Source organism: Gekko japonicus, unplaced genomic scaffold (assembly GCF_001447785.1).
Source record: "Gekko japonicus isolate JY-2015 unplaced genomic scaffold, Gekko_japonicus_V1.1 scaffold1285, whole genome shotgun sequence".
Lineage (NCBI taxonomy): Eukaryota > Metazoa > Chordata > Lepidosauria > Squamata > Gekkonidae > Gekko > Gekko japonicus.
Window position 1 is genome coordinate 57,978 of NW_015166459.1, and position 26,809 is coordinate 84,786.

A 26,809-nucleotide genomic window follows, 5' to 3' on the forward strand; every position below is an offset into this window, starting at 1 on the left:
GGGGGGCGGGGGCTTGCAAGGCAAGTGATTCAGCAGAGGCGGTTTGCCACGGCCTTCCTCTGCAGAGCCCTCTCTAAGTACCGGCCCTGCTTAGCTTCCCAGCTCTAAGAAGATCGGGCTGCACCGTGCTGCCTTTCCTCCTCTAAAGGGGCAGAAGCCCTTCTATTGTCTCAGGGCTCTACTACATTCATCCCTCCTTATTCTTCTTCAGGTGTCCACCAGGCCGTAGCCAATGTTCCCTCTAAGCTGTGGGGTCTTGTGAGCAAAAATTCTACTTTGTGAGCTACTGGCATTAAAGTTGTGAGCGAGCGATTTGGCTACTGCATAACTTAGTTTGCTCTGGAGCCCTCCTTCCTGAGTGAGGACAAAAACGTGTGAGCCGGAGGCTAAAAAACTGTGAGCTAGCTCACACTGACTCAGCTTAGAGGGAACACTGGCCGTAGAGCTTTAAGGTCCTCAACAGACACTCCCTTCCCTCCCCCACCAGTAAATAACTTGACTTCCGCACTGTATTTACAGACAACTAAGCAACAGGGATGCATTTGCCATCTTATCTTCTGGTTGTTGTTGTTGTTTTTTGGGGGGTATTTGTGTGCATGTGTGTCTGCACCTGAACTCTGACCCCTCTAGTTATCTGTGTCAATTACTTCCTGAATCTGTCAATTCTAGCTGGCTATCTCGTACTGAAACCAAAGTATGCTCCTTGAACTTACCCTTAGAATCTCTATCCATGCTTTCTGAGCCTGAGGCTTTTTAAAAAATAAGATCTAGTTTATTGGGCTCGGAGTTGCCAACTCTCTATAGTTCGGCTAACAGAACCTGTTCTCCCCTAAATTTAGGGACTGTTCCGAATGCAAATCTTCCAGCTGTGTATCTTTATCATCTCCTTGGCCAGATTTAATGTTCTTCCTTCTGCTCTTCTCTCTGGCAGATTCCAGGGGATCCCCTACTCCAGCAGGGGCTGTCCTTGTATGAAGGACTGTGGTGAAACTGTCCCCCGTGTTCTCCTTCAATGTCCCTTTTATTTGGTGCCCCGCCGGGGTCTTTTGTACCCTATATTAGCTCGATTCCCAGAGATTCCCGACGATTTTCAGGTTCTGTTTTTACTTGATAATCCAGATACGGAAATAACAGAAATAGTAGCAAGGTTTCTTCTTAGTGCTATGGCTATATGTTCTGATAAGTAACCACTAGGTTTTTCTGTTTTTATGCTGTTTTCCTGCGCCGTAGCTCCAAATGTACCCTATATTGATTTGTATTTTCCGATCTATATTTAACCTGATCTCCTATTGTATGCAGATACATATGCCAATAAAGGCGTGTCAAAGTCAAAAGTCTGCACCTGAAAGTCATGTTGACCTCTGGTGACTGACCCCAACTGGGGGCCTGGAGGACATTCAGAGAGGTGGCTGAATAAAGCCTGCCTCTGTCTTCCCAGCTTGGTATTCCAAGGAAGTCTCCCATCCAAGTACTAACCGCAGTCGACCCTGCTTAGCTTCTGAGACCTGACGAGACGGGGCTTGCCTGGGCTATCCAGGTCAGGGCATATTTCCCATCTTGTCTTGAGCAACAGGCGTATTAAAATGGCGGCAGGAAAGTGAATCATTTCACCGCCAGCCATTACTGCTGAAATAAGCCCCCTTTCCTGGACAGCAGAGGTGCCAATATTCTCTGTGATGGTCAGCTGTACAAAACCCCCTTACTGATAGCTTTGGAAAAAGTGCAGAAAAGGGCAACTCGAATGATAAAAGGGTTGGAACACTTCCCCTATGAGGAAAGGTTAAGGCGCTTAGGGCTCTTTAGCTTGGAGAAACGACGACTGAGGGGTGACATGATCGAGGTTTATAAGATTATGCATGGGAAAGAGCAGGTAGAGAAAGAGGTACTTTTCTCCCTTTCTCACAATACAAGAACTCGTGAGCACTCCATGAAATTGCTGAGTATTCGGGTTAGAACGGATAAAAGGAAGTCCTCCTTCACCCAAAGAGTGATTCACACATGGAATTCACTGCCACAGGAGGTGGTGGCGGCTACAAGCATGGACGGCTTCAAAAGGGAATTAGATAAGCATATGGAGCAGAGGTTCATCAGTGGCTATTAGCCACAAGGTATAGATAGGGACTCTGGGGAAAGTGATGCTCTGTCATCTTGGTGCTTGGGGGGGTCAACAGTGGGAGGGCTTCTAATGTCCTGGCCCCACTGGTGGACCTCCTGATGGCACTGGTATTTCTGGTCACTGTGTGATACAGAGTGTTGGACTGGATTGGCCTGATCCAACATTGGCATCTCTTATGTTCTTATGTTCTTAACAAGACTGAGCTTTCAGAATGAAGACGGGAGCACCGCCCATGCGGAGTGTGAGTTTTCTGCACCCATGTACGTACCCTTTCCTGATTATCCGCGTCTTCGCCGAGGTTGCTGAGGACGTTCTCCACCCTGGCCAGGCGTCCCGAGAGCGAAAGCAGCAAGCTCACCACCTTATCCAGGTCCCCAATGAACATCCTGTATTTCTCGAACTCGTTGGGCTTGCATAAGCTGCTGATCAGAGCTTCCACTTCCTCTCCCAGGGTGTTGTTGAGCTTGACGTCTGCCAGCAGGCTCTCCTTGGCTTCTTTCAGAGTCTCCAGCTTGCGGGACAAGCTCTCGATGAGTTCGGCCTGGAAGGGGGGAGCAAGATTGAGTGGAAGTCAGCCTTTGCTGATACCGTGTTAGCTATGGAGTTAAAAAAAGTCTGCCAGAAGAGGGCTTATGTGGTCACAGGCCCATAGCCATGGGGGCATTTGGGGGCAATGCCCCCCACAGATAAGCACTGCCCCCCCACAAAAATATCTTTTAAAATGTAAGATGCAAGTGAGCATTCCAAAATGACCCCAGGCACAGTCAGAAGATGAGCAGCAGGTGCAGCCGGGCTGCCCCCCAAGATTTCTCCACACCCCACCAACCAAAATTTTCTGGCTACACCCGTCACCCAACCAACAGTCACTAGAGCAGAAAGCTAGAAAGGAAGAAAGAGCAGAAGAAAAGGTTGCAGAAAAAAAGAGAAAGGTGTACGGTCTCATCTGATGAAACCTTGAGTGAAACGGTCTACTGAGCGTTGTACCGTCAGAAAGACTTGAGACCAATTTATTTGAAAGGAAACAACTTTACTGGCTTGTTACTCGCTGGATTATTAAGGCAGATCTATTTTCGCCCTAAACACGACTTCGTTATCATATCACGGGTGTTTTCCTACTCTTGGTTTTCTTTTGTCCCCCCCCCCCCCCCCACATCCTAACAGGGACACCCATGAGTGTTTTCCCTGACCTTTATTAAATAAATTTATTTTCATTTTTTCATTTCACAAAGATATGTACACATATCCATTTAATACTTATACATTTCTTATTGTAAAATGTCCCTTTCTCTTTTATCATCCATTATCTGTTACTAGCAGGTTCTCAAAATCTACTGTGTCTTCTTCAACTTCAGCCACTTGTAGATTACTTCCCATCTGCCCCAAAAAATGTTCCTCTGGTTTGTTCTGTAGTGTCATACTCAGTTTGTCCATTTCAGCTGTTTCCAGGATCTTCTGTTTAAGCTCTCTTGTTGATGGTATAGCTTTAGACTTCCAACGCTTTGCTATGAGAATTCTTGCTGCTGTTAGTAAATATACCATTATGTGTTTGTCAGGGGTCGTTTTGTAGAAAAAGAGCTAGGGGAACTCGTTAGCATAACTCATTAGCATATGCCACACCCCCTGACATCACTGGAAGTGTGTCATAAGGCCACACCCCCTGACATCACCGGAAGTGTGTCATAAGGCCACACACCCCGCCCCCAACGGTCCCGGCCGCCGCTGCCGGCCTTGCAGCTCCACTGCCGAGCCCCATGAGGGGCCCGGCGGTGGACCTGCAAGGCCGGCGGGAGAGCAAGGAAGCCCCACAAAGGCCCTCCCTGGCCCCAGGCAGGCAGGGGTGGGGAGAGGCAGGGAGGAAGCAACTTACCCTCCCTCTTCTCCTGCCTCCTCCTGGCTGAATGAGGGCCGGAAGCGGGGCGGCCGGAAGCAGGGGGCGGGGCTTTATCATGTGCCCCGCCCCCCGTACCTCACCCGGGGGAACTGCGATCCCCCCCGAAATGACTTCTGGTGTTTGTGGTTCTTTATTGTATCCAGAATCATATTTAATAAATACGTTTCTGGTGTTACTGGCCTATTAATTTTAAGTATGTCTGAAAAGATCTTAGATATTTTTTTCCAAAAGGTTTGTATTTTGTCACACCTCCACCAAATGTGGAGGTATGCCGTGATCTCTTGTCCTTGACTTTGATCTCGGGGCTGTCTGCTATGCTGGGGCCGCCCCTAACTCACCTTCTTCTCGCTGACGTCCACTTGTTCCTCGTCTCCCCCTACTGCCTCCGGCAAATCTTTGATTTTGTTCAGGAGCTCGGCTTTGGGTGCGGACACGCTGAAGTAAGCAGGGCAGGGAAGCAGAGCCGTGGAAGCTTCCTTCTCTTCTCTCCTGCGCCAGAACAGAGAACACACACACACATAGCAGTCCTGGGAAGAGACGCTCGACTTCCTTCCTTGGCTTAAGCAGCAGGCAAAGAAGGCGTTATTACCTCCACCTAGCGACGGCTCTCGTCTCACTTGGGGAGACCAAAGCATGGCCGTCAGTCTCTAGGCACCACTGGACTTCTGCTTTCTCTTTCGAGCCTGATCTTAAAGACTAACAAGATCTGTGGGAGGTGTGAGCACCTGTGAGTCACTGCTCACTTCTTCGGATATCTGGAGGTGTGAGCGGTGACTCACGAAAGCGCCTCCCCTGCCACACATTGTGCTAGTCTTTCAGGTGCTCCTGGACTCCTCCTCTTTTCTGCTGCTACAGGCAGACTGACACGGCGACCCGTCTTGATCTAGCCTGATCTTGTCAGAGCTCAGACGCTAAGGAGGGTCAATACTTGGATGGGGGACTGCCAAGGAAGACCGAGCCTGCTATGCGGAGGAAGCCAATGGCAACCTCCCCCCCCCCCAAACCTCATCTCATCTCTTGCCTCTAAAATCCCAATGAGATTAAACTTCATGGGGTGGCCATGAATTGATTGTAACTCGATAGTATGCTTTACCGTTTTTGGTGTAGTGGTTAAGAGCGCGGACTCCAATCTGGGAGAACTGGGTTTGATCCCCCATGCCTCCACATGCAGCTGCTGGTGTGACCGTGGGTCAGTCACAAGTTCTTTCAGAGCTGTTCTCTCACAAGTGGTTTTCAAAAGAGCTCACTCAGCCCCACCCACCTCACAGGGTGTCTGTTGTGGGGGCGGGAAGGGAAAGGAGTTTATAAGCTGCTCTGAGACTCCGAGTGAAGGGCGGGGTATAAATCCAATCTCCTTTTCTTCTTCTTCTTTTTATGTCCTGACCTGGATAGACAGGCTACCCTGGTCTCATCAGATCTTGGAAGCTAAGCATGGTTGGGTGGGGTTAGTGCTCGGATAGGAGACTACCAAGGAAAACCAGGATTGTCATCCGTCTGTCCGTCCATCCATCCAACATCCATCCATCCATCCAGTGTCCCCTCTAAGCTAAGTTAGTGTGAGCCAGCGCACGGTTTTTTAGCCTCCGGCTCACAGATTTCTCCCTTAGCTCAGGAAGGAGGGCTCCGGAGCAAACTAAGTTATGCAGCAGCCAAATTGCTCACTCACAATTTTATGCTCACAAGCAATGTTCCCTCTAAGCGGTGGAGTCTTGTGAGCAAAAATTCTGCTTTGTGAGCTGCTGGCATTAAAGTTGTGAGCCAGTTATTTGGCTACTGCATAAATCAGTTTGCTCTGGAGCCATCCTTCCTGAGCTGAGGCAAGGATGTGTGAGCCGGAGGCTAAAAAACTGTGAGCTAGCTCACACTAACTCAGCTTAGAGGGAACACTGCTCACAAGACTCCACAGCGTAGAGGGAGCATTGCATCTATCTGTTTGTCCATCCATCCATCCAATTTATGGGCCGCCCTCTCCCATGCAGGGCTCAGGGCGGTGAGCAACATCTGAATAAATATAATTACAGATCAGATTCAAACAGTTAAAACAGTAACAGTAAAACAGAGGCAGGCAATGGCAAACCGCCTCTGAACATCTCTCGCCTCGAAAACCACAAGAGGCTCACGATGAATCGGTTGCAACTTGACGGCATCCTTTCCCTTTTTAACGATAACCACGGACTGCCACCAGGTGGCGCACGGTGACTATTTTACAGACCCGTCCATACGAAATCTGAACATCTGAAGCAGCCTCATAGGAGTACATTGGTCCACCCAGGTGTCTGTCTACTCTGACAAGCAGCAGTTTGCCAGATATTCAGGCAGAAAAATTATTTGCTAACATCCACTCCTTAAGATCCTTTAAACGGAGACGGGGAGTCTCGGGGCCAAACGCACACCATGCATGTACAACATCCCAACATTAGGCACTGGCATCTTTAAAGTCACGCTCCCTCAGCACGGCCTACCACACAGGGCTGTTGTGAGAGGAGAACAATATAGAGGACATGTTGCAGTCTCCACTGGGGAGAAAGGCAGGCTGTGGATGAATAAACCAACAAATAGCTAACCAATATTGGGCAGACCTCTCTCTGCCGGAGATTCCGCAGAGTCACTGGCCAGTCACAGTAGACCACTGAGGGACAAGGCTCAACAAGGCGGCTTCTTATGGGTCAGTGTTGCTCAGCTGTAGAGGAAAGCGTGGGCTCTCTGACCCAGCCACACACCTTTTAGGGACCTCCTCGACACGGACGCCAACCTTCAGGTGCAGCCTGGAGAGCTCCCAAAACCACAAACGGTCTTCAGGCTACAGAGTTGAGTTTCCCCTGGCAAAGATGGCAGCCTTGGAGGGTGGACTCTATGGTATCTCATCCCTCCTAAGCTCCCCCCCCTTTCCAAACTCTGCCCTCCCCCGGCTCTGCCCCCAAATCTCCAGGAATCCCCCAACTCGGAGCTGGCAACCCCATTCCTCAATATTATATCTCAGCAGCATCTCCGGCCTTCATACTTTTTCTTCGGAGGTTTTTAAGTAGAGGCCGGATGGCCACCTGGCAGCCATGCTGATTAGGGCTGTTTTAGTAGAAAAAGCCCAGCAGGAACTCATTAGCATAACCGGCCACACCCAGCAGCAGGAACTCATTAGCATATTGGGCCACACCCCTGACAGCACAGCTCATTAGCACATTAGGCCGCACCCCCATGTTACCAGAAGTGTGGTCGTCCAGCCACACCCACCTTTTGCTTGTTATTCTGTTTACCTTGTTTGTTGTCAAAACCCAGGGCCTTTTTTTGTAGCAGGAACTCCTTTGCATGTTAGGCCACACACCCCTACTGTAGCCAATCCTAATGAGTTTCTGCTGTCGGGTGTGGCCTATTATGCTAATGAGTCCCTGCTGGGCGTGGCCAACTCGGGAGCCAGCCGGAACTCCGTTCCTGTGCGTTCCTGCCCAAAAATAGCCCTGCTGATTCTGTGGACTTAGGCAGCTCACGAGAAGGGAGGGCAGGAAGGGGGGCATCAGGGCTTCGTTCCCGTGGCCCCTATCTCACACCCCCAGGGAAATGCCGATCACCACTTGGGCGTCAGGAAGCCATTTTTCTCCAGGTCAGTTGGGCTGGGGATCCTGGAGCGTTTTTGCCATCTTCTGGGCACGGAGCAGGGGTCACTGGGTGTGTGTGTGTGTGTGGGGGAGGCATTTGTGAATTTCCTGCCTTGTGTACTGCAGGGGGTTGATGGCCCTGGAGGTCGTTTCCAGCTCTATGATTCTAAGCAACACTTTCCGCACGGATTCATCTGATGAGGAACCTGGTGCATTACAGAAGACCCCGCTCTGGGGCCTTGTGCTCAGCCCGTGCCTGGTGTGGGAGGGGCTGTGGCTCAGTGGTGGAGCATCTGGCACGCAGAAGGTCCCGGGTTCAGTCCCCACCACCTCCAGTTTTAAAAAAAGGGGCCAGGCAGTAGGTGATGTGAAAACCTCCGCCTGAGACCTTGGCGAGCCCCTGCCCGTCTGAGTAGACAGTGCTGACCTTGATGGACCGAGGCTTCACTGCCGCCCTGCCTGAACTGAAAATGCAACCCAGAATACACCTGCCCCCCCCCCCCTTGTGGCCAAAAACCTCAAGGGAAGAGAAGACACCGGTGTGTGTGTGTGTGTGTCAGCCTACCTTTCAGGAAAGATTCTCCACTATTATTGATGCTCTCATTTAGGAACTCTTCATATGCGGTGGCTCAGAGGTTAAGATCAAGACCCGAGTGTACCGCGTGAGGGAGTGAGCTCCTGTCTCTGGCCCCAGCTCCTGCCAACCGAGCAGTTCGAAAGCAAGGAATTGCAAGTAGATGAATAGGTACCGCTTCGGTGGGAAGGTAACAGTGTTCCGTGCGCCTTGGTGTCTACTCATGCCGGCCACATGACCACAGAAACGTCTTCGGACAGCGCTGGCTCTTCAGCTTGGAATGAGCACCGCAACCCTAGAGTCGGATTCGACTGGCTTTCAAGCAAGGGAAACCTTTAAAGGTAAAGGTTCCCTTGCTCGAAAGCCAGTCGAATCCGACTCTAGGGTTGCGGTGCTCATCTCCGTTTCAAAGCCGAAGAGCCAGTGCTGTCCGAAGACTTCTCCGTGGTCATGTGGCCGGCATGACTAAACACCAAGGCGCACGGAACGCTGTTACCTTCCCACCGAAGGGGTACCTATTTATCTACTTGCCATTTCTTGCTTTCGAACTGCTAGGTTGGCAGGAGCTGGAACGAGAGACGGGAGCTCACTCCGTCATGCGGCACCCGGGTCTTGAACTGCTGAAGTACCGACCTTTACCTTTAATACACCTTTGGCCCTGACCTGGACAACCCAGGCTAGCCCAACCTTGTTAGATCTCGGAAGCTAAGCAGGGTCAGCCCCAGTGGCTACGGCGAGGCAGGCAAACCAACTCTGTTCATCTCTTGCCTTGAAAACCCTACATGGCTGCCGTAAGTTGGTCGTGAGCTCTCAGCCCTTTTCACCACCAAAACGCTTCTGGGGGACATATTGTGACGACTGTAAGGGTGGCCCCAAGGGAATGGGAAGTGATCTGCGGGGCCCTGCTTTGCCACTTGACAAATAAAACCCCGCGGTGTATGTACAGCTGTGCTCACGCTGGACTGTGGGGGCTGTGGCAGTAGGCCGTCTCTGAACCACCGTGTTGCAAATACCTTCCACAAAAGTGTATTTTTTAATGAGGCTGAAGGCCTGGCTTCTTCAAAAAAGTTATAAAAGTGCCGAAGGTTGGGAGACTTAAAAATATAAATAAAAACCAGGAATGAAGCTCCTTACAGTGGCTTAGTCAGAGTTTTGCCTTTGGGCTGACCAGGTAGGCCTTGGAGTTGTTACAGCTGGGTACCATACGGGTGCTCCCAAGGGTCATTTTGTAGAAAAAGAGACGGAGCTCATTAGCATAACTTATTAGCATAACTTATTAGCATATGCCACACCCCCTGACATCACCGGAAGTGTGTCAGAAGGCAACACCCACCACTCAGGCTAGGCTCCGATGGGTGGTTTTGGATTGCTGGGGGGGGGGGGGGGGGAATGTGCAGATCTGTCCTCGCAGAGGAGGGAGAGCTTGCCCCTGAATAAAACTTGGTCTTAAAGGTGCCACTGGACTGTTTTGGGCCGCGGGGCTGGAGGGAGCTCTGCAACTTACCTGGCTGCTTCTTGCTCTGACTGAGGGCTGCTGGGAGCAGGTGGTGGGTTTTGTTTCATGTGCCCGCCCCCTGGGCTCTTTACTGCCGGAGCGCCGCTCCTGTGCGCTCCTGCAGGAAATGACCCCTGGGTGCTCCAACTAGATGCCACCAACCTCTCACGGTGAGGCGGGTTGAATGATTCTCGATGCTGTTTTGACTAAGGACACTCTCTGCACCTTCACTACCATTTAAGCCTGTCGTCATCTTTCCTTCTCTACTGATGGGAAGCCAGAATATATGCCCTTCCAGCCACATCTGAATTGACATGCCCTGCCCCTTTGGAAATAAAAAAACAAAGCAAAAAACCCCGACACTCCCGTGAATTAACAACTTGTATAGGAATCACAGGGCCTCTGACTGTGTAAGCAAAGGCCCAGATGTCAGGGGGAAAAGACTCACACAACCTGAGGCTTCCAAAGGCCCACTGTGATGTTATTCTGATGACCTGATGCGAAGAAGAAGAGGAGGAGGAGATTGGATTTGTATCCCGCCCTTCACTTGGAGTCTCAGAGTGGCTTACAAACTCCTTTCCCTTCCCCTCCCCACAACAGACACCCTGGGAGGTAGGTGGGGCTGAGAGAACCCTGACAGAAACTGCTCTTTTTCAAGAACAGCTCTTGTCAGAACTACGGCTTGCCCAAGGTCATCCAGCAGCTGCAAGTGGAGTGGGGAATCAAACCCGGTTCTCCCAGATTAGAGTCTGTGCACTCAACTACTACACCAAACTGGCTCCCAGTTAAGAGTTGGCAGGGGGAAGGAAGGAGAAGAACTGCTAAACCGGTGGGAGTGAAAGAAAATGGTACCCACTTGTCATCCTGGGGGGCAGAAGGACCCGCCGTTCTTTTCTGCGTAACCGTCCTCCTTTTGTCCTCCTTAGATGTCCTGGCTCCACTAGGGAATATCCCTTCCATCAAGTCCATGGTGGTCTTCATCTTGGCGTCCGGATCCAGGATGCCGGCCAGGGACCGGTCCTTGTGGACGATCTCCTTGGCCAAGGCCTCTTCCTTGATGTCTTCCGGAGTCTTCTCCTTCCCCGAGCGACCCTCGAGGCCGAGCCCACCGTTTTCGTATGCCTTACTCGTGACGACGGGCTCTCTAGGCTGACTGACGGGGGCCTCGATAACAGGTTCTCGAGCGGCTAGCGGCTGCTGTTGTGCTTCCAGGGAAGGCACAGGGCGATTTCCTTTGGGTCCTGAGGTCCCGAGCAGAGTTGGAGCGACCCAGCTACTCCTGCTGATGGTGGCATTCGATCCCGCTTTCTCCGTCTCGCCGAGGCTCCTGGGAAATCTTTTGAAGTTCCTGTTAATGAGCAGGGGAAGAAAGTCATTGTATACCGGTGGTGGAAAGTGCCGTCAAGTTGTAGTATGAATGGGAATATAATGATTTTTCCTTTCAGATTAGTCACATTTCTCTGGTTTTATAGATTGTTCTCATAAGTCAGATTTTATTAGGATGTAACGGAAGCCTATTAAATGGGCTCTTTTTGTAGCAGGCACTTCTTTGCATATTAGGCCACACACCCCTAATGTAGCCAATCCTCCAAGAGCTTACAGAGCTCCTCTTACAGGAGCTACTGTAAGCTCTTGGAGGATTGGCAACATTAGGGGTGTGTCGCTTAATATGCAAATGAGTACCTGCTACAAAAAGAGCCCTTGTAGATTAGAGTATTTTTCTAGTTGATGCTACTAGACAAGAAAACAACACTCTTTTGGTATAGAAGCTAGGTAGAGAGTTCATGCTTTTTTATTTGTTTAGGGTAAAACATGGCAGTGTCCGGGTTAAAAAGGGATTTTAGCTTCATATCAGAAAAAAACCACCTTTGTTTAGGTATGAAGAATCCTTGGCCAATATTATTCAGGTTAGGTTAACTAAACATTTAAGATATTATGTAGGCACACCTTTCTTCATATTTGACCAATGAGTGGACTCTTACTCAAATGATGCATTGTTCTTTGTGACCAATTCTGAATTCTGAATGTTATCTTCTTAGCTATGTCACTCTGGGTATAAGATTTCATGTACTTTCTTTATTGTGCTCAGAAAGCCGTCAATCTTTGATAGGCTGCGTCTGGCCCAACTGTTTTCAGGTGTTCTAATTACAATTAAAATCAATGAACATTCCTCCTCATTTTGACTTCTCTTTTTGACTGGAAAATCAATTTGTATATATAACAAAGTCGCAGCTGACTTACAGCAGCCCCTGTAGGGTTTTCAAGGCAAGAGATATGCAGAGTATGTTCGCCATGGCCTGCCTCTGGGTAGCGACTTCCTTGGCGGCCTCCCTTCCAAATGCTCACCAGGGCCAACCCTGCTTAGCTCCTGAGACCTGATGAGACCTGGGCCTTCCAGGTCAAGGCAAGAGGAGGACAGAGGTGATAGGCCATTGCCTTCCTCTGCGTAGCAACCCAGGGGTCATTTTGTAGAAAAAGAGGTGCAGGAGCTTATTAGCATAACTCATTTGCATACACCACACCCCCTGACATCACCGGGAGTGTGTCAGAAGGCAACCCCCACCGCTCAGGCTCCACTGGACTGTTTTGGATTGCTAGCTATGGGGGGGGGGCGTGCAGATGTGTCCTTGCAGAGGAGGGAGAGCTAGTACCTGAATAAAACTTGGTCTTAAAGGTGCCAACAATAAATTACAATAAAATGAACAATTTACAACTTTGCCTTAAAGGTGCCACTGGACTGTTTTGGACCAGGGGGCTTGGGGGGGGGGGCTCTGCAACTTACCTGGCTGCTTCTTGCTCTGACTGAGGGCTGCTGGGAGCAGTGGGCGGAGCTTGTTGCATGTGCCCGCCCCCTGGGCTCTTTACTGATGGAGCTCCGCTCCTGCAGGAAATAACCCCTGGTAGCAACCCTGGACCTGCTCGGTGGCTTCCCATCCAAGTACTAACCAGGGCTGACCCTGCTTAGCTCCTGAGGCCTGAGGCTAAATTGTTAACTAGGTACAACAGAATACAAGGTACTTCCCCAAGGAAATTGTTTTAATGACCTCCAGTGCACTCGAGCCCTGATCTGGATGGCCCAGATAGCATCAGATGTCAGAAGCTAAGCATGGTCGGCCCCGGTGAGTACTTGGATGGGAGACCACCAAGGCAGGCCAGGGTTGCTACGCAGAGACAGACAATGGCAAGCCACCCCTGTTCATCTTGAAAACCCTTAACAGTGTCACCATAGGTCAGCTGTCACTTGATCATGTCTTCCACCACCAATGTACTTGGATCCTAATGACCTTTATTCGGAAGTTCTGTACTTCATTTTTAAGCTTAGAAGAATTTGCCGGAAATGGTAGTTTTTAGCTAGCAATGCTCACCTTTGCATTTAGTTTCGGACAGAGTTGCAAGTCCAATGTTCCCTCTAAGCTGTGGAGTCTTGTGAGCAGAAATTCTACTTTGTGAGCTACTGGCATTAAAGTAGCGAGCGGTGTGGCTGCTGCATAAATCAGTTTGCTCTGGAGCCCTCCTTCCTGAGCTAAGACAAAAATGTGTGAGCTGGAGGCTAAAAAACTGTGAGCTGGCTCACACTACCTCCGCTTAGAGGGAACACTGGTTGCAACCCATCAACCAATCAATATCTACCTATCTAGGCTACCTATTGATATCTCAATATTCAGAATTTGGCAAAAATTTCCTCAGGGTCACTATTCAACTCTGAATGTGGAATTCTGCTTCGAAGCTTGATCGTTGCCGACCTCTCTTGATTGTTTGCAGTGGGGCAGACTCACACATAAAATATCACAAGCTCCCATTGCATCGCGTCGCATCACGTGGCAACCGTCAGAAAGGAAGGGCTGGTGCACATGAACTATCAAACACAATCAACTTCTAAAATACAATTATCTGTCCAATGATCAACGTCTACCCCAAAACAAGTGTCACAAGCTGAAATCAAATATCATCCAACGTTAAATACAAAAATATCAAATATTTTGACAACGCAGAATATCTTATCTCGGCATTTGCAGAGGGAAATTTTGAGAAGCAAACCCATTTCGTTTCGGGGGCAAGCAGATCATAGAATCACAGAGCCACAGAGTTAGAAGGGGCCATACAGGCCCACAAGTCCAACTCCCTGCTCAATGCAGGATCAGCCTAGAGCAGTGGTGGCAAACCTATGGCACGGGTGCCAGAGGTGGCACTCAGAGCCCTCTCTGTGGGCACGCGTGCCATCGCCCCAGCCAGGCCCAGACCATCATTAAAGTGTCGAATTCTCTGCCAAATAATTTTAAGTAAATGAAAGCATTTGGGATTGCTTTCCTTACTTTATCCGGATCATCTTAAGTTAATGTATGAGTTGTTTTTTCTAAAGTAAAACCTCAGTATTCAGGTTAAATCACCGTGTTGGCACTTTGCGATAAATAAGTGGGTTTTGGGTTGCAGTTTGGGCACTCGGTCCCTAAAAGGTTCGCCATCACTGGCCTAGAGCATCCCTGACAAGTGTTTGTCCAGCCGCTGCTTGAGGACTCACCACCTCCCTAGGCAGCTGATTCCACTGTGCCACAACTCTGACTGTAAAAATGTTTTTCCTGATATCCAGCTGGTACTTTCCCGCCCTTAATTTAAACCCAGGAACAGCTCCCTGCCCTCCTCAAAGTGACAGCCCTTCAGATACTTCAAGAGAGCAATCCTGTCCCCCCCCTCAACCTCCTCTTCTCCAGACTGAATATTCCCAAGTCCCTCAGCCTTTCCTCACAGGGCTTGGTCTCCAGGCCCCCGATCATCCTCGTCGCTCTCCTCTGCACCCGCTCCATTCTGCCCACATCCTTTTTGAAGTGAGGCCTCCAGAACTGCACACAATACTCCAGGTGCGGCCTGACCAATGCAGTGGGCTTTGCGTATTCTTCTTTTTACTGGAACCCTAAGAAAGTGAAGCACTATCATCCCCCTCCCCCCAACAGATGCAAGGACAGGAAGTGAGGGGAAGGAAGGGTGTTAATAGCGATTCCCTCACCTTTCCGGCGACCCCTTTTCTCCGAGACGTGCAGCTTTGTCCGTTGCCGATTCATCCAGTTCCAGTGCAGCGACACTAGAAGGTGGAAACTCATCTGCAGAGCTTGCCGTAGTGCTGGAACTCCATACGGGAAGTAGAGGTGGAGGCGGAAGCAGAGGGGACAAACGCTTGGATTCGGTGACGGCGGCAGGAGGCTCCGCCTCTTGGATGAAAACGTCGTCGTCGTCTTCTTCCCGATGGAACGGCGGAGGGGTCATCTGCAGGTACGACTCCGAGATGCGGAGTGAGAGTCTTCCTTGGCCGGAAAGAGTCTCTGGCTCAGAGGAAGAGCTGCTCTGAGAGGGAAGGCTCTGCCAGCGCTGGAAGACCTTCTGCCCAAATGCCTGAGGAGATACGGCGTTCTTTGGGATGCTGTCGTCTTTGACCGAATGAACCCATTTGGCGTTTGTTGGGAGGTGCCTCTGAGGCACGGCGGCCTTCCATAGGCAAGGGTTCTCTTCTGCAGAATCTCTGAGAGGGCCGCCCCCATTGTCCAGAACCTGGGCTTGAACTCTACCACTGTCATCTCTGTCAGGTCTGGGCGGCCATCTTACTTCGCGGCCTTCTCCAACAGCCTGAGAATCTACAAGAGCTGGTGCGGAATCCCCAGCATTGCTTGTGGTGGGCTGACCAGATCTGGAAGGAACAACCGGCCTGGAGCTTTGCTTAGGGTCAGAGCAGGGACTGTTTGTATCCAACGGCAGTGGGGCGAACGCTGACATTCTGCTGGGATGTTTGAGGAGATCCGGGGCTTTCGGGCCGTCATTCAGTGGGGATGCGTTACTGACGCTCCCGCTGCTATGCTGAGGGTGAGGGTAGTAGCGGGCAAACGCCGTCTTCTCCATCTGACTCCTCTCTTTACTGCAGAACGAACTAGGACGGGGGGTGTAAAAATAGAATCTTGAAAGAGACACTAAATCAAACCGGCATGTCAGTTTTATATAAATACCCAGTCGAGACTTCTGCATTTAAAAAACAAACACAGAAACCAAACCCTCCAAGCACAAATCCAGCTATGAAAATAAAAAATTCCAAGCAGAGAGAGAACATCTGCATATGCTCCCACTGCAATATCTGTGTCCTTGCTGATCTGGGAACTTTTAGGTTTTTTTATCAAGAGCTAAGGTTTTGGAGGAGACGGGCTAAAAACATGCATGAGAAACGGTTAAGTGTGCACGAAGGGAAGTGAAAGAAGGCACATGAAGTTCCCACCACGTTTAACCTGTTGAAACTCCACACACTGGTCCCTCCAAGCCTCTAAGCTTTTAACCAGCATGGTTTTCTTTCAGTGTTGTCTTTCGTAAGGGCTAGAAACATGCTCTTTCTTCCAACTGCGAATCCCTGTAAGGACACGTACACTTACACCATAATGGCTTAGCTTTCTAAAGGACCACAGAAGGGGATTTCATCCAAGGCACCCTAAATGTCTGTGAACATTCCGTGTACTAACAGTTAACCACCATTCATCAACTTTCTCTTTGACACTGGCTAATCAGTATGTTCAGAGGCAGGGCTTGTCCTCCCAAGATTCACATCTGAATATATAAGCTTTTGTGTGCATGCACACTTCTTCAGATACATTTAAATGGAAGTTAGCAGTCCATGCATACAGGTAGAGGGTGAGCAGCAAATTAGCATACAGCATAATGAAGATGTTTAGCAGATTCAAGGACCAAACAGGAATAACAAGCTTAGTTTATTTGGTTGCCATTTGTTTCGAGTTAATTCCAGGGGAACACATGATGAAGGAAATAAATATGTCAGAATTGGAGATTGATGGGCAGATGTATCCTTAACTGTGGAATGCTGAAAGTAATTAGCTGAGCTCCATCCATCTCCTCTCAAGCATGGAGGTGTTTTAAACCCAAACACATGGTAACCATATACACTAAGCTTGTTATTCCTGTTTGGTCCTTGAATCTGTTAAAACATCGTCATTATGTTGTATGCTAATTTACTGCTCACCCTCTACCTATATGTATAGACTGGTAACTTCCATTTCACTGTATCTGAAGAAGTGTACTTGCACATGAAAGCTTATCTCTCTTTATATATAATTCTGTTTTGGTCATGGGCTCCCCTGAACATTCCAACACACTTCCAAATCAGTTGGCTCCATGATCTGTCATTCAGAGGGTCTCCCTATCCACTGGCTGCGTTGCCTAAGTCCTGCCTCCAACATTCTAAACAGTTTGCTGTCCCCCACCCCCATAGCCAGTCAGAACACAGAGGTTATTTGCATATGCGGCCTCATTGGCCTTTGCCTCTAACATTCTAAACAGTTTGCTGTTGCTGTTCTGAGGTAAAATGTGTTTTGAGGTAAAATACATTTCCCATTAGTGCCTGTTGGGAGAAACCATTGTTGCCAATTTCCAGGTCAGGGCTGAAGATCACTCAGAATTATAACTGCTTTCCAGATGGCAGAGATCAGTTCCCCTGGAAAAAATGGTGGACTCTGTGTCCTTATATCCTGCTGAGATGGCCCCTGTATGACAGCCAATGTGACATAGCAGTCAGGGTTTTAGAGCACGGTAGAGGCTGCAGGTGGGAGGGGGGTTGGAAAGCTGAAGAGTGAGGGGGGAAAAGGTAGGTTGATGATTGGCTGGGGAGGAGATAGGGTTGCCAACTCCAGGTGGGAAATTCCTGGAGATTTGAGGGATGGAGCCTGGAGAGGGTAGGTTTCAGGAGGGGTGGGACCTCAGACAGGTACAATGCCATAGACTCCACTCTCCAAACCAACAGTCCCTCCTAGGGAACCATTGCTGCTAATCTCCAGGTGGGAACTGGAGATCACTCAGAATTACAACTGCTCCCCGAGAGGGAGGGGGGAGGAGATGGAAAGCTGAAGTCAGAGAGGCAGATCAAGGTAGGTTGATGGCTGGCTGGGAAGTAGATAGGGTTGCCAACTCCAGGTTGGGAAATTCCTGGATATTTGAGGGGTGGAGCCTGGAGAGGGTGGGGTTTGAGGAGGGGTGGGACCTCAGACAGGTACAATGCCATAGACTCCACCCTCCAAACCAGCCCATGGAACCATTGTTACCAATCTCCAGGTGAGGGCTGGAGATCACTCAAAGTTACAACTGTTCTTCAGGTAGCAGAGATCAGTTCCTCTGGAGAAAATGGTGCACTCGGTGTCATTATACCCTGCTGAGGTCACCACAGCAAATTGACACTGAGTGCTCAAAGCCAGGGCACCCACCCAGAGCCTCTTTCTAGAGTTCGTTGTATTTATTTCCACAAAGAGCCTTATTCCTAGTACCTTGAATAAAACTCTGTTGGTCTTAAAGGTGCCACTGGACTCAAACTTTGTTCTTCTGCTTCAGACCAACACGGCTACCTACCTGAGTCTATCTGAATATATTGTCATTTACATATTTAACTAGTCTGCCTGTTTTTCCACTCAGTGGTCCCATTTTGGAAAATCGTGTTTAACCATTCTGGTACTAAAAGCTTTCTGCCAGAGAAATGCGCATGATAACACACATAAATTGCTGATGTAGTAAAACCATCCTAAAGATTTTAAGATGCCAGGAAGAGCTCAGGAATGTTTGCTTTGGCAGTGACGTACATTACTTTAATAGCCCGTTTCCTGCTCCCGTTGTGTGGATGTCAAGGCAGATGCTTCATGGACAGGAGACAAGAACCAGTGAATCAAGACTTATGAAACACTGATTCACTGGGGTGGAGGAGAAGAGAAGCAAGATGTTTTCATGGACGCAAGAAGCATCCAGGCCTCTGTGCTCTGATTGATAACTGCTGTTGTGGAGTTCACATCTTAAGATGTTCTCCGGAGTTCATTTCCGGACACATCTCCAGTTGTAAAGAACCAAAAAGTTTATTTATTTATTTATATTTAATCCGATTTCTATCCCACCCTCCCCGCGAAGGGACTCAGGGCTGGCTACAAGGTCACACAAGTCAGGACAACAGTAACATATAAGTTAAATAATTAAACAGTAACATGTAAGTTAGATAATTAAAAACAACATTTTAAAACAATCATAAAAACAACCGTCACTGCAAAAGCCTTGTTGTCTATGCTCAGTTTAGGATGTATCCTAATACAAGTGTAACAACGAAGTCTTCAGGGGAAGGCGGTCTTATGGAAGACAAGGATTTTCTCTCTGGAAGAATGGTTCACTTCAGGCCCGTAGCCAGGGTGGGGTTTTTTTGTCGGGGGGCATTTCGTAGGGGGCAGCTAAATTAAGTTAATTTGGTGAGCCAGTTCGGTGTAGTGGTTAAGTGCGCGGACTCTAATCTGGGAGAACTGGGTTTGATTCCCCACTCCTCCACTTGCACCTGCTGATGTGACCTTGGGTCAGTCACAAGCTCTGGCACCGCTGTCCTTGGAAAAGAGCAGTTTGTGTCAGAGTTCTCTCAGCCCCACCCACCTCACAGGGTGTCTGTTGTGGGGAGGGGAAGGGAAAGGAGATTGTAAGCCGCTCTGAGACTCCTTTGGGTAGTGAAGGGCGGGGTATAAATCCAATCTCTTCTTCTTCTACCTCACAGGGTGTCTGTTGCGGGGAGGGGGAGGGAAAGGAGTTTGTAAGCCGCTCTGAGACTCCAAGTGAAGGGCGGGGTATAAATCCAATCTCCTCCTCTTCTTCTTCTTAATTTACTTGTGAATTAACTTAAACCAGTGCGACTTAATAAACATTTTAAAAAATGCTTTTTGGCATGGCTTTTTGTGGGCCGTGCCTTTTAATTAAGGGGGCGGGGCTCCAAAAGGCCCCACCATAGCTGCGGGCTCGGTTCACTTAGCAGATCACAGTGGTAGGACCCAACCTATTATTAGCCGGGGTGCTGCTGAATCGAGCACCAAGTCTGTGTTTATAACAGGGCTCTTCTTCTGGGGGAACACACTGGAACAGAGATCCGGAACCTCATCGACAAAATGCTTTAAAAAATGTTTAAAAGTTCACGAGTTTTCAGCGTACAGACTGAACACTGCACTTCCCTCTTGAGAGTTTCGACACCTTTTTTTCCAGAAAAAGAAAGCCCTGGTTTATAACACCAACGGGGTAAACCCGTAGAGGTAGATTTGACTCCAGTAGCACCTTTGGTATGAGCTTTTGAGAGTCAAAGGTCACTTCGTCAGATATCTTCGTTATCTGACGGAGAGAGCTTTGACCCTTGAAAACTTATACCCTGAACATCTTCTTGGTCTCTAAGGCGCTACAGGAGTTGAATTTAGGTCTGCTAGTGCACACCAACATGGCTACCCTGCTGAAGCGAAGATGCAGATTCTGCATTTGGCCGCAGCAGCTGTCATTGCAAACAAAGAAGTAGTCGCATTGATGGGGTTTTCCCCACCCGAGAACAGTTCCTTGGTGATGCCAACAGATTATCTTGCAGCCCGGCTCCATTTATAACTGGTTGTAATGGTATGAACATGTATGGTATGAACGTTTAAGCGTTTTAAAATAGATATCAGGAACTTCCCCAGCTTGTTTAGTTTAAAAAGAGACCCTTTCAGGGCTGCGCTGACTACCTCTCTCATTACTCAGCCCAAAAGACGGCTTTCCAGAGCTATTTACAGGAAAACTTTTAATCTGTTTTAAAGGTTTCTGATTAGTTTCGGGGTTCTTGTTCTGGGTTCGTCATCTCAGAGGTATTTGGTTCTCTTATTATTCAGGAATACGCTTCATTCATACAGGGAAAACAAAATGCGAAGAACTGAAAGGGGAATACAACAGATGACATCATTTCCTGGGGAGGGGCTGCGGCTCAGTGGAAGAGCCTCTGCTTTGTACCCAGGAAGTCCCCGGTTCAATCTCCACCCTCCCCAATTAAGGAGCAGGTGACAGGTGATGGGAAGACCTCAGCCTGAGACCCTGGAGAGCCGCTGCCGGCCTGAGTAGACAACACTGACCTTGATGGACCGAGGGTCTGATTCAGTACAAGGCAGCTTCATGTCTGTCCTGACTCCTGACCCAATTTCTGTTGATTAAAAAAGCAACCATCCTACACCACTTTCCACTAGGTCCTTGTTAAAAGAATACTGTTCAGTACACACGGTTGAATGAAATAAAGTATTGTTTCGCCTCGGCCACTCGGGCAGGAAAATGCGGGGGGGGGGGGGGCGGGGCTGTTTGCCCTGGAGCAAAATAACGCGCGATTGGGCGGTTGAGGTCCCGTCGAGCTCCCATGGTTAGGGGGGAGGTGCCGATCACATGACGCAGCAAAGAAGCGGAGCGGCGCGGCAAACGGGGTTGTTTTTTTTTTTTTAACTGAAATGTGCGCATGCTCCATTGGGTGCTTGTGCGCATCCGTGGAGACTTGGAAAAAACCCCACCTTTTTACGAGGGGACATGGGCGGGCGCCGGAACTACCACCGGAAACGTGATCAGACACCCGCCCTTGCCCCGCGGTTTCCGGAAACTAGTACCTCCGAGGTACTAGTTTTTTACCCCGCATCTTCAGTGAGAAGCCTCTGGTGCGCCACGGGAGCTCTATGCTTCCCAGATGTGGCGGTGAGATCGCGCCCGGGAAATCCGCCTATCTTCCGTCTCTCTAGTGTGCCTAATGCTCCGTGTGACCGGGGTCCTAAAAAATTAATTAAAGATTATGCAAGCTTTTTTACACGACAGTGGCCATGTCGTCTAGAAGAGTCAGTATGCTTGAAAATTATTTTCTTTACCAGCGCAGAACAGAACTCAAAACGTTTCAGAACATTGAAACAGAGTTAGATTTACATACCGTGTACTAGCATCCACCACATAGAAAGGGTCTTTCACAAAATGGCTGAACTCGGTCCTGTCTCCCACCAGCAAGTCCTTAAGCAGGAAGAAAGAAAAGGTTAAAGACAAGGAGCGGACGATGGACAGTCTGCAGGTGATAACTTTGGCAGGAGGCAGGCTGTGTCTATGCACACAGCAAATACTTCATAAATACTAGAGAAGGAAGAAGAGGTTGGGTGCTTATGTTTGTGTGTGCACATATACATTGGGGTTGGAGTCAACCAGCTTTTCTGCTGCTAAAAAAGGACAGCAGTGTCCCCTCTGATCACCTAAACTGGCTATCCTGAGGATCATGGGACCAGCATGGACAAAAGCAGTGTGGGGTATATACAGAGGGGAACAAGCAGGGGTCATTTCCTGCGGGAGCGCACAGGAGCGGAGCTCCGGCAGTAAGGAGTGCAGAGGGCGGGCACATGCAACAAGCCCCACCCCCTGCTCCCAGCAGCCCTCAGTCGGGCCATGATGAGGAAGAAGCAGCCAGATAAGTTGCAGAGCCCCCCCCTTCAGGTACAAGCTCTCTCTCCTCTGTGAGGGCAGATCTGCGCATCCCCCCCCAAACAGCTAGCAATCCAAAACAGTCCAGTGGAGCCTGAGGGGTGGGTATTGCCTTCTAACACACTTCCGGTGATGTCAGGGGATGTGGCATATGCAGATAAGTTATGCTAATGCAGGGCTCTTTTTGTAGAAAAAGCCCAGCAGGAACTCATTAGCATAATAGGCCACACCCAACAGCAAAAACTCGTTAGCATATTAGGCCACACCCCTGACAGCACCGTTCATCAGCACATTAGGCCACACCCCCATGTTACCAGAAGTGTGGTCATCCAGCCACACCCACCTTTCCATTCTTATGCTGTTTACCTTGTTTGTTGTCAAAACCCAGGGCTTTTTTTGTAGCAGGAACTCCTTTTCATGTTAGGCCACACACCCCTAATGTAGCCAATCCTAATGAGTGTCTGCTATTGGGTGTGGCCTATTATGCTAATGAGTTCCTGCTGGGCGTGGCCAACTCGGGAGCCAGCCGGAACTCTGATCCTGTGCATTCCTGCCCAAAAATAGCCCTGCATAAGTTATGCTAATGAGCTCCTGCACCTTTTTTTCTATGAAATGACCCCTGGGAACAAGGTGAGACTAAGTGATAAAGTTGGCTAGATTGAACCCATCATGAGGAGGAGTATAGCCTCATTCTCATGCCTATAGCACTTGAAAATACTTATCTATTTATTTAAATATATTTATAACTTCTTTGCATCCTGTTTGTGCTAGCTGGTCATGTGTGCTAAAGTCCCATTGATTTCAGTGGAATCGCCAAGCATACACCTAATCGCAAGGTCACAGCCGCAACGTGTGACTTTATCTGGCCGTCCACTGCTGGAAGCAAAATGCTGGCCTAATCCAGCACAGCACTTCAGATAATCTTACCTGGTCATGATTTCACACTGAAAAGCCCAGCATGTAATTGACGCAGGGGCCATTTCGTAGAAAAAGAGCTAGGGGGACTCATTAGCATAACTCATTAGCATATGCCACACCCCCTGACATCACCAGAAGCGTGTCCTCCCCACAGCCGGCGGCGACCTCCAGCGGGCACCAGCAGGGAGCTCCAGGCCCTGCCCTCCCGCACCTCACCCGGGGGGATGGCGTCCCCCCGCGTCCCCCCCCCCAAATGACCCCTGGACGCAACACTTTCAGACCTAAGATATAAGAAGACTTTCTTGGATGTCCCCTGGACATTTAAATTCATCCCATGATTTTAGAAATGTGAAAAGCCAATGCCAAGGAGTAAGGGAAGTCTGAAGAAATGGCACACAAGTCAAGCCAAGCAAACATTTCCAAATGGGAAGAGCCACGCATCCGGAAGTCACGGATCTCACAATCCTTGCTGCAGTTCTGAGATCCAAGGATTTCTCTCTGCTGCGTTTTGCTTTGCTGTGTAGTTTGATACAGAGGGAAGGGTGGGGAGAAGGCATCAGTTTAAGCATCCATCTGATTTATAAGCCAAAGAGCCACAAGGCATTTCGACAAGACAAGCTAAAAAGAGGAGAAGCAGAAGAAGATGGAGAATGTGTGGCTGGAGACAGATGGGCCAGCAATTCCACACAGCTATCAATTTCCTCAGATCTTTAAACAAATTCCTTTGGTGACACAGCAATGTAATTTATGGTCGGTCCGCAGAGAACAGTATATACCCCAAGCAAAGTCTTTTACAAATATATGGTGAGCCAAGAACCGGGCAAGACTGCAGCTGAAACAAAAATAAAGATTCCACAGTCCTGATTTTTTTTTTTTTTTAAAGATGATGCTATTTTGCTCCGTCTGATTTCCTTCTTCTGTCTTTCCCTCCTCTTCTTCGCCTTCCATTTAAAAACATATGCTTGTATTTAAAGGAAATTATTCATTCCCATTAAGAAGAAGAAGAAGAGAAGAAGAGATTGGATTTACACCCCGCCCTTCACTACCCTAAGGTGTCTCAGAGCGGCTTACAAACTCCTTTCCCTTCCCCTCCCCACAACAGACACCCTGGGAGGTAGGTGGGGTTGAGAGAGCCTTGACAGAAACTGCTCTTTTTCAAGAACAGCTCTGACAGAACTACGGCTTGCCCAAGGTCATCCAGCCAGGTGCAAGTGGAGGAGTGGGGAATCAAACCCGGTTCTCCCAGATTAGAGTCCGCGCACTTAACCACTACACCAAATTGGCTCTTAAAAGCACTGATCGATCAACGGACTGAGTGCAATTCACTAACTAGGGCCTGTATTACCCGTTATCCTTCATACCTTCCACCTAGACTGGTATTCTCCTCCCCCATTTTGTTACGGATAGGTACGGAGTTTATACCTAATAGGACTGCCAACAGTTTACCTGGCAGTGCCTTTAACAACAACTGCATGCAAAAAAATTTAGCTGAGGAAGCTTTTCCCCATCTCTTTTATCCACGTGCCAGGAAAAATTTAATCTCCTACATACCTGTGAGTCAGGCTACCTTGAACTATAGAATCAGAGCCAGTAAAACCAGTAGCAATCACAGTAATGGAGTGTGTTCTCCTCATTTACCTATTTGGCTATTATTTTTTCCTGTGACTCGAAATCTGCCTAGAGTTGCAGCCAGTTCATCTGTCACGGGTGTGGCATAGGAGTTAGCAGTGTATAAAACAGCTATGTTTCCTCATCACCACACAAACATCCCACTGTTCCTGTGTAGGTTTTGATTGTGTTACGGTGTAGTAGTCAGAGAAATGGACTTGGAATTGGGGAGATCTGGGTTTGAATCTCTGCCTGAACCATGAAGCTCACGGATTGACCTTAGCCCAAGGGTGTCAAATATGAGGCCCGGGGGCCACATCAGGCCCCCAGAGGGCTTCTCTCAGGCCTGCAGTGAAACTGTCTGTCTTCTGCTTCTTCTTCCAGTTCTGCTGCTGCTGTGTCATCGTAGGTTTGCAGCTTACAGATGCACACCTGAACAGCATACTCGAGATTGCAACAGCACAGACATTTTGATGCAATGATTTAGAGCAAGAGGTGTCAGTTATCAGACACTGTTAAATAAACAAAATATTGCAAGAGTGCTAATGTTTTAAGCATGTTTTTATTTCAAGTAAAAAAACGCAAAACCCTTTGTGTTTGTGTCCTTTATAAAGTTTATATCTCCACTACCTGGCATTATATTTTATGGCACACATGGCCTGGCCCAACAAGGTCTCATTTATGTCAGTTCCGGCCCTCATAAAAAATGAGTTCGACACCCCTGGCTTAGGCTAATCGCTCTCTCCACAGAACTTACCTCATGATTGTTGTGAGGGGAAAAAATATGTTTTCCCTCCAATTTGAAGTTTGGGATATAGATGTGAGGAATGACTGAATGGGAAACTTAATGACATAAAGTCCCCCAACCACCATTGACCCCAGACAATGGTAACGGCTTCATAAACCTTTACTAAGCTGGTCCTTTATGAAATGAGGACGTTCTGAGGTAAAATAATACCTTGTTAATCTGTTGGGATTCTGGAATGGCAGGCTGACAAACTGCCCGGGAGAACCCAGAAACTGATCCATGTTGAGGTTGGGCCATGTTAAGAACAAGGTACTTTGTGGATTTTCTTTTTCCTTATGGGAATACCAGAGACTCCTAGTAGAGACAGCAGTCTAGGAAGCAACATATCTGCTCCCACCTGGTCTCCCCTTTCACAACTTTCCCCACCCCGTTGTTAGTGACAGATTTCTGTGGAGGAAATACTCAAAATGGCAGGTGATTTCAAGACAGTCTGGGAGTTTCCTTCAGGCAAAATTAGAGGGGAAGTAGGACATAAAGAGAGCTGCGGTAGCTCAAGTGGTTAAGATGCTGAACTGCAGGACTGGAAGGTTGGTAGTTCAGCAGTTCAAGACCCGAGTGCCGCGTGACAGAGTGAGCTCCCGTCTCTGGTCCCAGCTTCTGCCAAGCTAGCAGTTTGAAAGCAAGAAATTGCAAGTAGATAAATAGGTACCGCTTCGGTGGGAAGGTAACAGCATTCCATGCAACTTGGTGTCTAGTCATGCTGACCACATGATCACGGAAACATCTTCGGACAACGCTGACTCATCGGCTTGGAAACGGAGATGAGCACCACCCCCTAGAGTCGGATTCGACTGGCTTTCGAGCAAGGGAAACCTTTACGTTTAGGACATAAAGATCCTCTGAGTCATGTAATTCCCTCAAACACCCACTACCAGATTCTGGCTGATATAGAAGGGACTTTGCTGTAAAAATTCATCGGTCTCTGCTGCTTATCAACTACAGAAATGAGAAAAGATTAGAAAAACCCTCAGCTAGAATCTCCAATGTGAAACTGAAAGCGACCATTTATGACTAAAGTGGTATTACTCTTCAGCTGCGTCTCTGTGATAAAATGTTCCATAAACTTTACCCCTGCAATTAGACAGGCTACCAGTTCTGTAACCCTGGAAATATCAATCAGGACTGCAGTGGGGCCATAACCTCATGTTGTGAACACATCGTTTCAGGTAGCTTTAAAATAGTTGGGGTTATAGCCAGGGCTTTTTTTGGGGGGGGGGGGGAGGTGCCTGAACTCTCAAGAGGAAAATGAAGTTTTCAGTCTGTATACTGAAAACTCATGAACGATTAAATATTTCAAAAAGAATTTTGTGGAATAGGGTCCAGAACTCTGTTCCGGCATATTCCCCCAGAAAAAAAAGCCCTGGATAGCTCAGTGGTAGAGCCCATAATTTGCATGCAGCAGGTCCCAGATTCAATGCCTGATATCTCCAAGTTGGAGAATTTCAGACTCTGGGGAAGACCTTTCTCCACCTAATTCCCTGGAAAGACAATGCTGACCTAAACAGACCAGCTTTACATGCCTTCACAGCAGGA

General features: G+C 48.6%; 1 protein-coding gene across 1 annotated transcript in view; it reads right to left on the minus strand.

Moving 5' to 3' along the window:
• The window catches only part of LOC107111134 (protein Shroom3-like), a 341,594-nt gene that overhangs the window by 2,989 nt on the left and 311,796 nt on the right, over positions 1 to 26,809 (minus strand). The window contains 6 exon segments of the mRNA XM_015412056.1: positions 2,385 to 2,657; positions 4,346 to 4,493; positions 4,839 to 4,853; positions 10,523 to 11,014; positions 14,669 to 15,580; positions 21,407 to 21,483. Coding sequence (XP_015267542.1) covers positions 2,385 to 2,657; positions 4,346 to 4,493; positions 4,839 to 4,853; positions 10,523 to 11,014; positions 14,669 to 15,580; positions 21,407 to 21,483 — 1,917 coding nt within the window.